This window comes from Orcinus orca, chromosome 21 (genome assembly GCF_937001465.1).
Source record: "Orcinus orca chromosome 21, mOrcOrc1.1, whole genome shotgun sequence".
NCBI lineage: Eukaryota > Metazoa > Chordata > Mammalia > Artiodactyla > Delphinidae > Orcinus > Orcinus orca.
The window spans coordinates 21,510,164-21,524,330 of NC_064579.1; the positions used below are offsets into that span (position 1 = coordinate 21,510,164).

Here is a 14,167-nt window from a genome sequence, read left to right on the forward strand (position 1 = left end):
TTACAATAATAAAACTTACTATTATGATAGCTCCTATTTGCTGAGGAATCACCAAGCACCTGGAGAGGGCTGGGTTCCATACTAATGATCTGAGTCTTCACAGTGTCCCTCCAGTAAGAAGCCGGAGGCCAGAGGGGTTAAGTAATTTGCCCAAGAGAGTTAAGTGGCAGTGTCAGAAGTTAAACTCAGACCTATCAGAAAAACAAAAACTTCTGGCAAATCCCCACTATAATATACTGCCAGGATATCCCCACTATAAAATGTCTCATTTGCCCTTAGGGATATAAGGAAAAGGAAAAACGAGGAAACCCTGTGGACCTTGATTTCTCCTCCTGCTATTGAAAACCACCACAACTCCTCTAGTCCTCAGACCTCCACCAAAGGTGGACCTTACGAGAACTGCTTAATCTGTTTGGGATAAAGCATCAACCCAAGCTTCAAATAGCAATTTCCTTTATTAACTCGAGTTTTACTGGGGAACTGCAGCCGCCGACAGCAGTGCATTTGATGTCTGTCAGTTACATAGTTTTTATACTCTCACTGGTGTTTCTGAATTTTAAACACTTAAAGAACATACTGAATACACCGCACAGAAGTTTGATTAAAGATCAGAGAGTACAATCTTTCTTTTATCATGTCATAGACTGATTTATACAGTCATATACTGACCATATATTATATACTAGGTGGTTATAGTAGTTAGTCCCTTTTGTCCCCTAAAATGCAAAGGAGACTTGGTTAGATTCATTGTATCTTATTGAACTGGATCAAAAGTGACTGTAAATGAGTATAAACCAAATAATATTTTTAGAATTTCTATAACTAATAGGAAGAATATTTTTCCTAATTTGAATCCAAGTACTCACATAAATGCATTTTACTTTAGAGAAAAAAAATTCCCTAGCTTTAATTTATATGTGTTGTTATTGTTGATTAGACAGTTTATAGGGATAGGACCAATTTCTGTTTTGAGCCTAAATTATCAGCGTTTTTCTACAATCATTTTCAGGCCACACATGGAAACTCACCAGCATGCTATCCACCTGCTCCTTTGGTGTTTTTTTAATGTACCTTGCATTCCTCTGTGGCTAGAGACTAGGAGTGCTAATTTTGATTTGATGAAATGAGTTTATAAATATACTAATCAAATCACTAGTAATTTTGCCCAGTGCTTGAGAATATTTACGAACATCGCACTCTTCCTCCTGGGCTACACCCATTTTGCTCCATTCATGTCACTCTATATGTGTATCTGATACTGTCAGCGCTCAATTTCTAACTGTTGTCACCTTTTCCACATGTTCATTCCTTGCTGCCATTGATTCTCCTCCATTCCATCTCTACACTTCTGCTTATGTGGTGCATCTACACCCAGCCTCCTAAAAAGGCTCTGGACTATGTTCAAGATCATTCTTCTGGTGTTTCCAATGAGGTAAAAACAAATTATTCTCTTTTTCAGATTTCTCTCTTAGGACCTGTTACTGTGATTCTGAACATCTGTGTTTTACAATTCGCTAAAGTGTCTAAGCTGTTTTTGAAGATCTGTCTTTGCATCACTAGATTGTATCCAGTATCATTGCCTGGACATTAATTATACCAAAATTGTTGGCTCTTTGTGAAACATAGGTGAAGAATCATTCCGATCATTACTTGCAGGTGAACTATTCAATGCATCCTGGTATCCAGGAGTGTGATAATCAAAAAGCAAAAGTAGTAGTGTTAGTGCATATATTTGATTAGACTGAGTAAAATACTGCTAGAACTCTCTTCAGAGCCGTTTTATCATCATGCTTGGAGGTGTAGAATGACGGTTTATATTCTTAGATAATCGGATTTTTATGTCTCACATATTCCTAAAATTTAATTCTTTCATTTTCCTAAATACAATTTGTGGACTTTAGCATCAGATAAAATCAAGAATAGGGCTGACAAATAACTGGCACACATGTCACAACTTCCCAGTCAGATACCCTTGGCAGACATTACTAATCCTTCTCAATGCTATAATCCAGGCAGCCACTCTAATAGATTATCACTGGCAAATGAGATGAATTGCATTTTCCATCTCTGTATAGGAATGCTCATGACGATCTGATAGGTTAAAAAAAAAAAATTTATGCCTGGCAATGTAAAGTGTTATTTGAATTAGTCAAAGAGAGTATGAAAAATAAATATTTTCATTGAAAACTCTTAACTCAGTTAAATACATGCAACTAGAAAACAAAACTAGTAGAATACCTATGCTGCAGGATATACTACTGACACACGATAGTGACAACTGGAATTGCAGGCACAGTCTCAGGAGGAAATACCCAACTTTCTAGACCAATTTGCAATTCCAAATTATTTCCCCTGAGGTATGCATCACAGTGTATGTTAAAACAGAGAAGTGTTGAAATATTTATATATTAAATAAAAAGTAAAATAGAGTAACCAGAAACATTCTGGGTTATTGAATTCAATCATTTCTAAAGGCTTATTTGCTATAGATAGGTGTATAATCTGAAGAAAATCAAATACAACAAGCAGTTCTATTCTGTGTGTCATGTTACCTCTAGATCTGAAGAAAGGGTATCATTTCAACACATGAACAGCCAAAGAATTTACTTTGGAATTCAATTTGGTCAGATATTTCTCTCAGACATCTTGGTCAGATATTTCCAAGATATTTTTAAGACAGTTAGTTCATTGAGAACTGAAATGGAGTTAGAGATCGCCATGTCTAACTCACTCATTTTTCAGTCAAGAAAAGTAGAGTCCAACTATTTTAAGAAATATGTCCAAAATCAGATGATAATATGGTGGCAAATTAAAAATAAAAAACAGATCGCTTAACCTTCACTTCAGTGCTGTTTCCTTTATACCATACTTCTTAGCAATTCCAAAAGATATATTTAGAGCTCAAATCTTTTAGAAACAAATTATTTACTTAATACTATTTCTTATTAACCATTAATTTCTGTGAAATACTTTTCTATAATTAACATTACACAATAATCCTTGGGATAAAAATAGTAGAAACTTAATTCTATGCATCCTGTAATGTTAACAGTAGTGGCAAAAAAAATCACATAAAGAAGCACTTTGCCGATGGTAAACTGATTTTGCATTATCTCTTAGGGATTGAGAAGGGGGTGCTGTATGTTCTGATAGCATATTAACTATATTATTAACTTCACATCATGGTTTTTCAGTGTTAAAAAATCCTCTGATAAGGTACTGGATTCTCTCTCTAATAACCATACGTAAAACATTTCTGGTAAAATTTGTAATTGATTAGACATTATCTTAGCTACCATTTATCAATTGCCTAGTATATGCCATGAATAACATACTTTTTAATCCATAAATATAAGTGAGAAGCTGGCATTAATAAGGAACAATTAAGGACTTTTAAGCAAAGTTTAATCACATAGCAGAAAGAGCAATTCAGTGTATTTTATTAACATGACCTTCATTTAGGTGTATTAAAATAATGGTAATATGTAAATACTCAGTAGATCATAATAGGCAAAATAGCTACCTCCTTTCTGGAGACAATTTCCATTTCAGAATGAGTACTATTCATATACTTATCATACAAGGTTTTCTCTTAGTCATCTATCTAGACTTTTTATTGTTTCCTTATAATTTAATACTGAACCTTTCCTTTGAACACACATCACAATACTGGTTTCAGTTTATTTTAGGTTGTGGAAACCAGCACAAGGAGGAGTAATTGTAGTTTCTTAGCCTAAGTCTGAAACACAATTAATTTATCAGTATAGAGCCTTCACTTCTTACACTATGTTTTATTTCATATTACAGTATTGTTTAGGCTCATGATTCAAAATCATTTAGCTGGTGATTCAAAATTTCTGATCACTCTAGGGGTATTCTAAGAGTGTTCCACAATGGATACTTTTTGATGGCCAACTGTGGTTTGTGGTTGGATGTCCCATGAAAGCTGTGAGCCACACAGGTGGCAGTGCTCTGAGGCTCTTTGGTGTTGCTCTTCTGCAAACATGTAGAATTAATATTTCAAAATCAGAATATAATTACTTGTTTGCCATCCTTCTTATTTAGTATTTATCTTTCCACCTTTCTGGTGTCCAATTCAGAGTAGCTGAATAGTTAAAATAGTCATGTAAACTTATCCGATTAGCAGACCAATTTTCTTCTATCTTTATATTTATTGAGAAATTCAGAATCTAAATGTTTTACAGGAACTAAAAGTATTATAATATGCTTTTCTCTGTCTAGAGAAAAGAGAGGGTAATATTCTCTTGCAGAGAGATGCTTTTGTTTCTTTTTGGGCAATTCCATTCTCATTCAGTAAAAATGAAAATATTAGTTAATAGAAGCAATTTTAGAGTTATGCACAAGGGGGATTGTGTGTGTGTGTGTGTGTGTGTGTGTGTGTGTGTGTGTGTATACTTGGTACGCATTTCCCTATACATCCTAGACATCATACATCATACCACAACTACTTTCATCTCAAATTCATATCTAACAGTTTTGTTTAATATCTGTTTCATTGTATTGTTCAGAATGAAGAAGTATGAAAATGGTGTGTACAATAAGCATTTGGAATTATTTATCAATTTGTATCATCTATTTTTCTTTGTCCCTAAAACCATGGATAACTGAGAGCTGATTTTCTGACTAAAATGTTAAAAGTACACTTTTCTAAAGAAAGGTTATATTTTGGTTCATTAAATCATTTATTTTAAACTAACCCTGAACATAACTAATTTCAAAGATATAAATCTGTACCTGATTTAAGAACCAGGTAGTCTAGTTTAATTTCAAACCAAATTCTGTGGTTTTTATTAAAAAGTCATGTCTATGTTAACCAATGAAAGAAGTTCTGCTTACATTTTATGTCTACATAAAAATAACACCTGGCAACATGACAAAAATTTATAAAGAAGGTTATGTTTTATAAGGATTGAAGACTACAAATATTTCTTTAAACATCAAACCATTCCTTTATGTAAGAAATTTCTATTTTTAGTCTATTTCTACATGAAGGAGTGGTTATTGATTTTTCTTTTTCCCCCTCAGGCAATGTTTGATTTATGAATATTTTGAGTTACACAGAGAAGAGCGGTGCTGTACAGTCGACCCTCCATATCTGTGGGTTCCACATTCACAGATTCAACCAACTTAGGGACAAAAATATTCCCCCACAAAACATTCCAGAAATTTCCAAAAAGCAAAACTTGTATTTTCCATGCCAGCAACTATTTCCATAGCATTTACATTGTATTAGGTATTATAAGTAATCTAGAGATAATTTACGCAAGGATGTGGGTAGGTTATATGCAAATAGTACACCATTGTATATGAGGGACTTGAGCATCCTCAGATTTTGATATCCTTGGGGAGGTCCTGGAACCAATTCCCATCAGATACCACAAGGGATGACTGTATATTAGAAGAGGAAGTAGATAAGAACAAAGTAGAAATTAGGTTGCATGATTTCTCTTCGGGAAAACATTTTTATGCCCAAAGTAAATGGTATTTTTAATCTCAATTTTGACAGTATTCTTTTTAGGATGCCTACTATAATGTCCAGGGACAAACAAAATTATGCTATGGTAAAAATTTTCATGGAACTATCTTTCTATCTTAACAGGCCTCCTTGTATCAATCCTCTATAGACAGGAGCCTGGAAAGACCCACTAGGTAAGAGTCTCATTATTATGCAACCAGGATATTCTATATCAGTGGTTTCTTTTTCAGTGAACTAGAAATGAAAAATTATGTATCCCTCATCTTTATTTTAAGCACCATAATTCATGAAGTTGTTTTAACTTGTTTCTGCATCATTTTATATGACCATATTCAAGAATGTATAAAAATTAAGTAAAATAATTCTAGATTCCATTACAGGCTGAGAAATTCTTGCCTTCCCTGTCTCCTCCATACCCAGTTTTCTTCTCCTTAGATAAGTATAATAAACATCTAATTTTCAATATTGTTAGATGATGTGATGATATATTTGAAAAAACTGTAATAAGTTAGAAAAAATTTTATAAATTATGTTCTACATATATTTGTTCATTATACTCTGACCACACAAATCAGGAATGCTGTTACAACTGATAAATGGGAACTTACTATATACCGGGCATTCTAAGTACAGAAACATACTCAATCCCTAAGATTTTATCTCTAGTAAACTGAAACTTGGGCTCCATAACATACGAAGTTTACACAGTTGGCAAAATAACTTGTAGGTCCTAACTGTGCTAAGAGTCTACCAAGGCAAGTTCTGTTCGTAGGCTTTAAATATCACTCTTACTTTAAAATATTACAGAAGTTCAGACACAGTAGAATGACAATAATGAATAATGCAAACTCCCAGCCATATCATATCATCAACAACAAATATTTATATAACAATAATTTGCCCATCTACAGATTTCTATCAACATAAATGGAAAAGTAAACTGGGTCCTTTGTACATTGGTTTCATGTGTGCCATTCAACAGCATTAATGTCACTGAGAAAGGAGCTCCCTGAACCCCTTCTTTTATATCTTTTACAATTATGTATGCACCTAAAATGTTTGAATTTTAGTTAGTTCTAATCTGATCTAAGGATTTACGTAGAGACACACAGACACTCATGTGACAGGATAATGACAGCAAAAACAGGTCTAGGCGAACATGGGTGTCCTCTTTAGAAGAATGCAGACCAATTCTGAGGTCTGGCTCCACCTCTATACTTGCAAAGCTTGCAGGTTACATTTATTCATTTGTAAAACAGTGACAACAGCACATAGCTCAGCAGTTGCCGTGCATGCTGTGTAAGACAATAATGACAGTAAAGCAAATACCATACTTCTGGTTCATAAGAGCTGGTGTGCTGTTGCTGCTGGTGGTGGTGGAATTTTATCTAATGATTTGACAGACAGCATGCTATGTGAGGTATATATTCGTTCACTAATGTTTGTCTTAAATGATATTACACTCAGATCCAGAACCATGATATAAAGTCCCTGCCCTTACAAACTGTCGACACCTTTTAATACAACCAGGTAAAAGGACTCTAATAGTTTATTTGATGATCAGATTATTGGTCATTCATTATTTAAACAGAAAAACGTTGGAATTTCAGTGTAAGTTTTTTAAAGCTAAGATTATTAGGAAAAGCCATAGGGAAAGCTCGAGGTAAGAAAAATTGGTCTTACCAGATCTTCTTCTTTTTTCCAATCCTTTCCTCCATTTTGGCATCCCTCCTCCAGATATATTCATGTTGTTGCAACTGTTCTGTATAGAGAAAAGATGTATGGTACAAATCCTAACACTGAATTGTCAGTAACAAAATATTACACTAACAGGAGAATTTTTACTTTAAAAGGTGATTATGTTCATACAAAAAACCTGTACATGAATGTTTATAGTAGCTTTATTCATAACTGCCAAAACTTGGAAGCAAACCAAGGTGTCCTTCAATAGGTGAATGGATAAACAAACTGTGGTACATCCATATAATGGAATATTATTCAACAATAAAAAGAAATGTGCTATCCAGCGACAAAAGGACATGGAGGAACCTTAAGAGCACGTTGCTAATGAAAGAAGCCAATCTAAAAAGGGTACATACTGTTGGTTCCAAATATGTGACATTTTGGGAAAGGTAAAACTAGAGACAGTAAAAAGATCAGTGATCACCAGGTGTTCACAGGGAGGGAGGGATGAAGAGGTAGAGCACAGGGGACTTTTATGGCAATGACACTACTCTATATGATACAGTAATGAGGGACACATGTCATCATACATTTTTCAAACCCATAGGATGTTCAACAGAAAACATGAACCCTAATATGAACAATGGACTTTAATTACATTTAATGATAATATATTGATATGATTCATCAACTGTAAGAAAGGTACCACACTAATAGAAGATGTCAATAACAGGAGAAAATGTGTGCAAGGGAAAGGGAGTATATGGGAACTCTCTGTACTTTCCAATCAATTTTTCTGTAAACATAAAACTGCTCTAAAAGATTTTAAGATTAAAAAAAAAACTGCTCTAAAAAAATTAAGTCTAGGAAGTCCTAGCGACAGCAATCAAACAAGAAAAAGAAATAAAAGAAATACAAATTGAAAAGGAAGATGTGAAACTGTCACTGTTTGCAGATGAGTCTATTAATTTTCAAAGAGGTGATTATAAAGAAATAGTTTTTAATATCAAGGAATGAATTCCTAAGAATGCAGTTTGGGGGATGGGAGATAAGAGGCATACCATGGCCACCAGCACCTTCCACTAGTCTTTCTGATTCAAAGTTGAACCCCCTGCAACACCAACCAAACTGAAGCTGATTCCTTCTTTCAGTTCTGCAAGCATGGCCAGTGACTTCAGGAAAAGGAGGAAGAGCGAGCCTGCGGTGGGGCAGCCGAGGGGCTTGGGGGATCCAACTGCAAGCAGAACTAGCCCAGGTCGAGCAGACCTCCCAGGATCAAGCTCCACCCTGACAAAGTCCTTCATTAGTTCTTCTCCTTCTTCCCCATCAAGAGCAAAAGGTGAGCAGCAATAAATGACATGTAAACAATTTACTAGTTTAAGTTTTAACTATGGGAGAGCTGGTCCAATGATAACTACCCAGAAATAGTTAGCATGTAAATAGTGTCTTAAATAAAATATAGTTTCAGAAAAATAGCTTTCTTTATACACAAACTAAATCAGGATGGTGAACCATTTGAGTGGCTTAAAGGACTCTTATCTGTTAATGCTTTCTTTCTTCAAATATATTGTGTGTGTCTTCTGGAACAAATTTAAAGTATGAAATATTGTATTGTCAGGCTATTAAAAGATTACAGTTCCAAACATTTGCATATTGTCAACATTTTCTAATGTTACTACAACTAGAAAAATTAATCAGATATATAGAATAGAAACTAGAAGTAGCAACAGAGAACGTTGTTGCCTAAAACATAAATTGGTTTTGGATTTTTTAAATTATTTAATTCTAGACAAAAGTTTGTCTAACCTATGAAAGTTGTTTCTTTAATCACTTGCTTTATATTTTGGTCAATATCCATACATACAGTAGAATATCCATGTTCTGCATGTAACATAGTGTTCAATTCAAAACAGTCCACTAGTAAGAACTAACTGGTTTCAGGCCATAATTGTAAAGTTTAGATATCACCAAGCCAATTTTCTGTATGGCCTGTCTCCTCTCTTGAAATTTAGTGAATTGTGTTGAAAGGAAGATGTCACTCCTTCAAGTCTCTGTTTAGTTACACATTACTGCAGCTGTAACAGGAATATTCCCAAAATAGAGACCTAGGAATGAACCAGTATCCATAGGTACCTAGGATTTGGGGACTCAGGGTCTCCTCCAATCCTCTGGGGTTGAAACATAAGAGAGAAGAAATTTGAAGTGTGTGAAGAAAGTGAGTTGTAACTGAAGTTTCCATAAAGTAGCAGAGATTCAGCTACGCAGATTGAATGTAGGCACTGAAAGTGTTGCCACATGAAATTAAAGCTAAGAGTTAGCTGGTCTGTGTGCAAAAGATTTGATGATTGGGCTCTGGATAGGCAGGAGGTGCTAGCTCTTGTCCGTGGCCTAGTAAAGCTATGACTACTTACTGGGAGATTCACAGGGAGGGATCCCCTTTCACTATACCATTCCTCAAATTAACAGAAGTACCCATATTAGATTCTACTCATTTATATAAACAAATACCCCAAGGAAACCAATAGGTCATGAAATGCCATTGACTCATTATGCTTGGATACCACCCAAAAGTTAAAAGGGTTCTGATTAATTTAGATATTTGTTTTTATCCTAGGGGGTGTTAAGTCAACTTCCTTTCTCAAATACTACACAGCTACTTAATGTGCTTATCACTTTTGAAGAATTTGGAGAAGGCAGGAGCTGTCAATAGAGCTGTTTTCCTCCACTAGGCTTGTTTCTAAGAAGAAAATGTCCCATCAGATGTAATTTGGCCTCTCATTTATTAATTAACTCAGCAACACAAAAGAAAAGACTATTTCCATAGATATTCGAAATTGATGTCAGGGTTAGCTCTACATTATTATATTGCAAATGATTTTTTAAAAAGACCCTTCCTGGAAAAAAGCAAGTGCATTTAACTGTGATGAAAGTTTTACATTATATCCAGTTATCCTTATGGGAAACTGCCTAATAAGAGGTTGAAGTTAGAGAAATTAAAGAGGTAAATTCATTTGTTTAAAGAGTTGCTAGTTGGGTTTTTTCTTAGAAAAATATTAGCAGCAATAGTTCACAGCAACTGAACTTGATTTTGCAATTTGGGAAAGTATTTTGTCTTATAGCTTTTTCTACCTAATGCCCATGAAAAATTATTTGATACGGTTATGGAAGTATTAATTAAATGTAAATTTATAAGTTACTCTTTACCTCTTTATTGTTATAAATTAATAATATTATTAATAATTAATAATATTATTATAAATCAAATAAGATTCAAATCCTGACCCTATTAAGATGTTTAAATCTATGGCATTTTTGGTATTAATTACAAACCTTTTAAGTCACTACCAGGTCATGCTATTAGCTTACAAGGCACTACTGGATTTTTGAATACCATATTTGCAGAAAGATGGATGAAATATGCAATAGAAATAGGCGTATTAGCGACACCAGTCACTTTTTATACATGGTTTTGTTAACTATCATCTGCAAAGCTACATTTATTGCCAAAGCATTGCCTTGCTTTAGAATTAGGCTTTTTTCTCTAAGTTGAAGCTACACGTATAACAATCAATGTCTAGATTAAACTCCACTAACTGCTTTCTCTTTGCTGTGCTATCTGATGCTAACTGACATGCTCTCCTCTTTATGAGCCTTTTAACTTCTCCAACGTCTCTCTTCCACCACGCTGCCCTGGAATAAAAGGTGGGGACGATAGCAAAATATGTCCATCCCTTTGCAGTTACTCAGGGCTCAACGGCAACCCCTCCCATGAGTTAGATTACTGTAACACTTACAGACAGCATTTGGACATCCCACATGACTCGCAGAGGGCCATTACTTTCAAAAATGGCTGGCAAATGGCCCGGCAAAACGCAGAGATCTGGAGCAGCACTGAAGAAACGGTTTCCCCCAAAATCAAATCCCGTAGCTGTGATGACCTTTTAAACGATGACTGCGATAATTTTCCTGATCCGAAAGCCAAGTCAGAAAGTATGGGTTCTCTGTTATGTGAAGAGGATTCCAAGGAGAGCTGCCCCGTAACGTGGGCTTCCCCCTACATCCAGGAGGGCCGCAGTAATAGCAGATCAAGGCTCCGACACAGGTCAGCCCACGATGCCCCAGGGTTCCTAAAACTGTACAAGAAAATGCACCGCATCAACCGCAAGGATTTAATGAATTCAGAGGTGATTTGCTCTGTAAAGTCAAGAATAATGCAGTACGAAAAGGAGCAGCAACACAGGGCTCTGCTCCATGGATGCAGCCAGTCCTCCACGGAGGAGGTGCCCAGGGACATGGTCCCCACCCGCATTTCTGAATTTGAAAAGTTGATTCAGAAGTCAAAATCCATGCCAAATTTAGGAGATGAAATGTTATCTCCTGTAACCCTAGAACCACAACAAAATGGTTTATGTCCCCAAAGGCGATTTTCCATTGAGTCTTTGCTGGAGGAAGAAAATCAAAGTAGACACCCTTCTCAGGTACAACGAAGCTACAAGTCTAAAACCCTGGTGCCCATCCACATTGAAGTCACCAGTGATGTGCAGCCCAGAACCCATCTGGACTTTTCTGATAGTGACCAGGATGGAGTCGTGTCTGACCACAGTGATTACCTTCATGTAGAAGGATCGTCCTTTTGCAGTGAGAGTGACTTTGATCACTTTTCTTTCACATCCTCTGAAAGTTTTTATGGATCCAGCCACCATCACCACCACCATCACCACCACCATCACCGGCACCTCATCAGCTCCTGCAAAGGCAGATGCCCTGCCTCCTATACTCGATTTACAACAATGTTAAAACATGAAAGAGCTAAACATGAAAATACTGAAGAGCCCAGAAGACAAGAAATGGACCCTGGCCTTTCTAAACTGGCATTTCTAGTCAGTCCCGTGCCTTTTCGGAGGAAAAAAAATTCAACTCCCAAAAAACAGATGGAAAAGGCAAAATGTAAAACATCTGTATTTGAGGCTCTGGACTCTGCCCTTAAAGACATTTGTGACCAAATTAAGGCTGAAAAGAGAAGGGGAAGTTTGCCAGACAACAGTATACTGCACCGTCTTATCAGTGAACTGCTGCCAGATATTCCAGAAAGGAATTCATCACTCAAAGCTCTAAAAAGGAGCCCCATGCACCAGCCTTTCCACCCACCATCTCAAGAAGGTGCTATTCATTGTCCATTGTACCAGAACGATTGTGGGAGAATGCCTCACAGTGCCTCCTTCCAAGACGACACCAACAACAACTACCACCACCAAGACCACGACAGTGCACTGGGCCTCCAAGGTGGATCAACTTTTCTATCTTTTCCCTTGTGGTTCAGATGCCCACCCTCCAGCTCTTTCATTTTCCATTCCTACATTCATCATTCTTGAGCTGTGAGACCACTTGGATTCATTATGCATTGTGAAGCAAATGCTTGTTGTGCAAACGTGCCTTACTGAATAGTTCTCATTTGCTCATGGGATATCTGGACTTGATGTGTGGCTTAAAGTAATCATCAATTCACAAAAATTTACTCATTCAGAATCGAAAGGGAAAACCATTTTGTAGCTTGATGTTAGGGTTGAAACAACTGTTACATAGAAACAACCAATTAAACTTATTTTACCAATTTAAAAGAATTTCAAGGCAAAAATCATAATTGAGTATCAGTATCCTTAAGAAACTGACAACTTTGCATTAGCTCTTTTTTTGTTGGAAAATGAATCAAAACCAATAGTTTAACAGTCTTTTCCTTGATTCTTATATTAACTTTATAGTCATTCATTCAATAAATAATTTGCTGACATTCTATATAGAAGATACTAAATCAAAACACTCAGGAAGCAAACCAAAATATGTAATATAGTAATTGATCGGCGATTAAAAGAGAATAGGACTTGTTTAATAACTTTCTCCATTTAAAAGATACAATTGGGATAAAATTTTTGTGAATATATCTTTAAGCTCTCTATATATGTCTCATTTCCATCATTCATTGTATTCATTTTCTCTTCCCTTCCATTATTTAATTAATTTATTTTCTATTTCTGCTAAAACAACCGTATACTGACATTTGAATTAGACTATTTAGGATAAAAGTGACTCTCGACTTCATTTTCATAGATGGATTATTCCTTAAAGTGGAACACAAGGACAAATAGCAATTCAAATACAGAGGACATTTTTTCAGGTTTACGTTACTGAAAAACACAGGATGTTTTGATATTTTTATCCAGTTCTTTTCATTAATGCTTAAAGTGCATCTGTTTACTGTGTAAATTTTAGGAAGCTGGAATGAGTATTCCAGGCTGAAACTTGGATTGTCAAGAGAGTTTTCTATGCACCAGACACTGCAAAGTGCTTTACATACATTATCTACTTAACACGGCATAAACCTAGGTGATATTGTAAATACTGTTTTACAGTGGAGGAAATCAATACCCAAAGAGGACAAGAAATCTGACCAAAGTCACACAGAGAGTAGGTAGCAGAAACAAGATTCAAACTCATGTAATTCAGAATTTGTAGCATAGAATATAATCTCTATAGGCAAAAAAGAGACATAATTCAGATGTCATATTAATGTACTATATATAGCCCAATTGTTAGTTACCATTGCACACATTTGTTTATCTTATTAGTATTTATCTTTGCTTTCATTTATACTATATGACATGCTTCAAAAACGGTAAATTCAAATTTTCTAAATCAATGCCAACAATCTGAAATTTTCACTGATTGAGACATGTCATAACCTAATGTTTTAGTAAATTAGCTACTTTTCCAGTTATTCAATATCCATTACATTTCCACATATAATGCATGCGATATAAGATACCATTAATAGATACTTGCAATCATTATTTTATAATGTAATTAACCATGTATATTTTGTTTTAAGGTGAACAAAAACAATGCAATAGTTCATAAGTAATTTGGCAACCAATGCAACACATTCTGTTTAGAAATTTTTATCCCTTTGTTTATTGGAATAGATATTCACTT

General features: G+C 35.3%; 1 protein-coding gene across 32 annotated transcripts in view; it reads left to right on the forward strand.

The window, feature by feature from the left end:
• The window catches only part of SORBS2 (sorbin and SH3 domain containing 2), a 318,050-nt gene that overhangs the window by 271,530 nt on the left and 32,353 nt on the right, over nt 1-14,167 (forward strand). For 17 of the 32 annotated variants that reach the window (XM_049704104.1, XM_049704109.1, XM_049704107.1 and 14 more), the window contains 4 exons: nt 1,376-1,432; nt 5,621-5,670; nt 8,332-8,519; nt 10,883-12,463. In XM_049704104.1, the coding sequence (XP_049560061.1) occupies nt 1,376-1,432; nt 5,621-5,670; nt 8,332-8,519; nt 10,883-12,463 (1,876 nt within the window). Of the gene's footprint in view, nt 1-1,369; nt 1,433-5,620; nt 5,671-8,331; nt 8,520-10,882; nt 12,464-14,167 lie in introns of all 32 variants that reach the window. The other 15 variants (XM_049704115.1, XM_049704118.1, XM_049704119.1 and 12 more) reach the window with 4 other exon arrangements.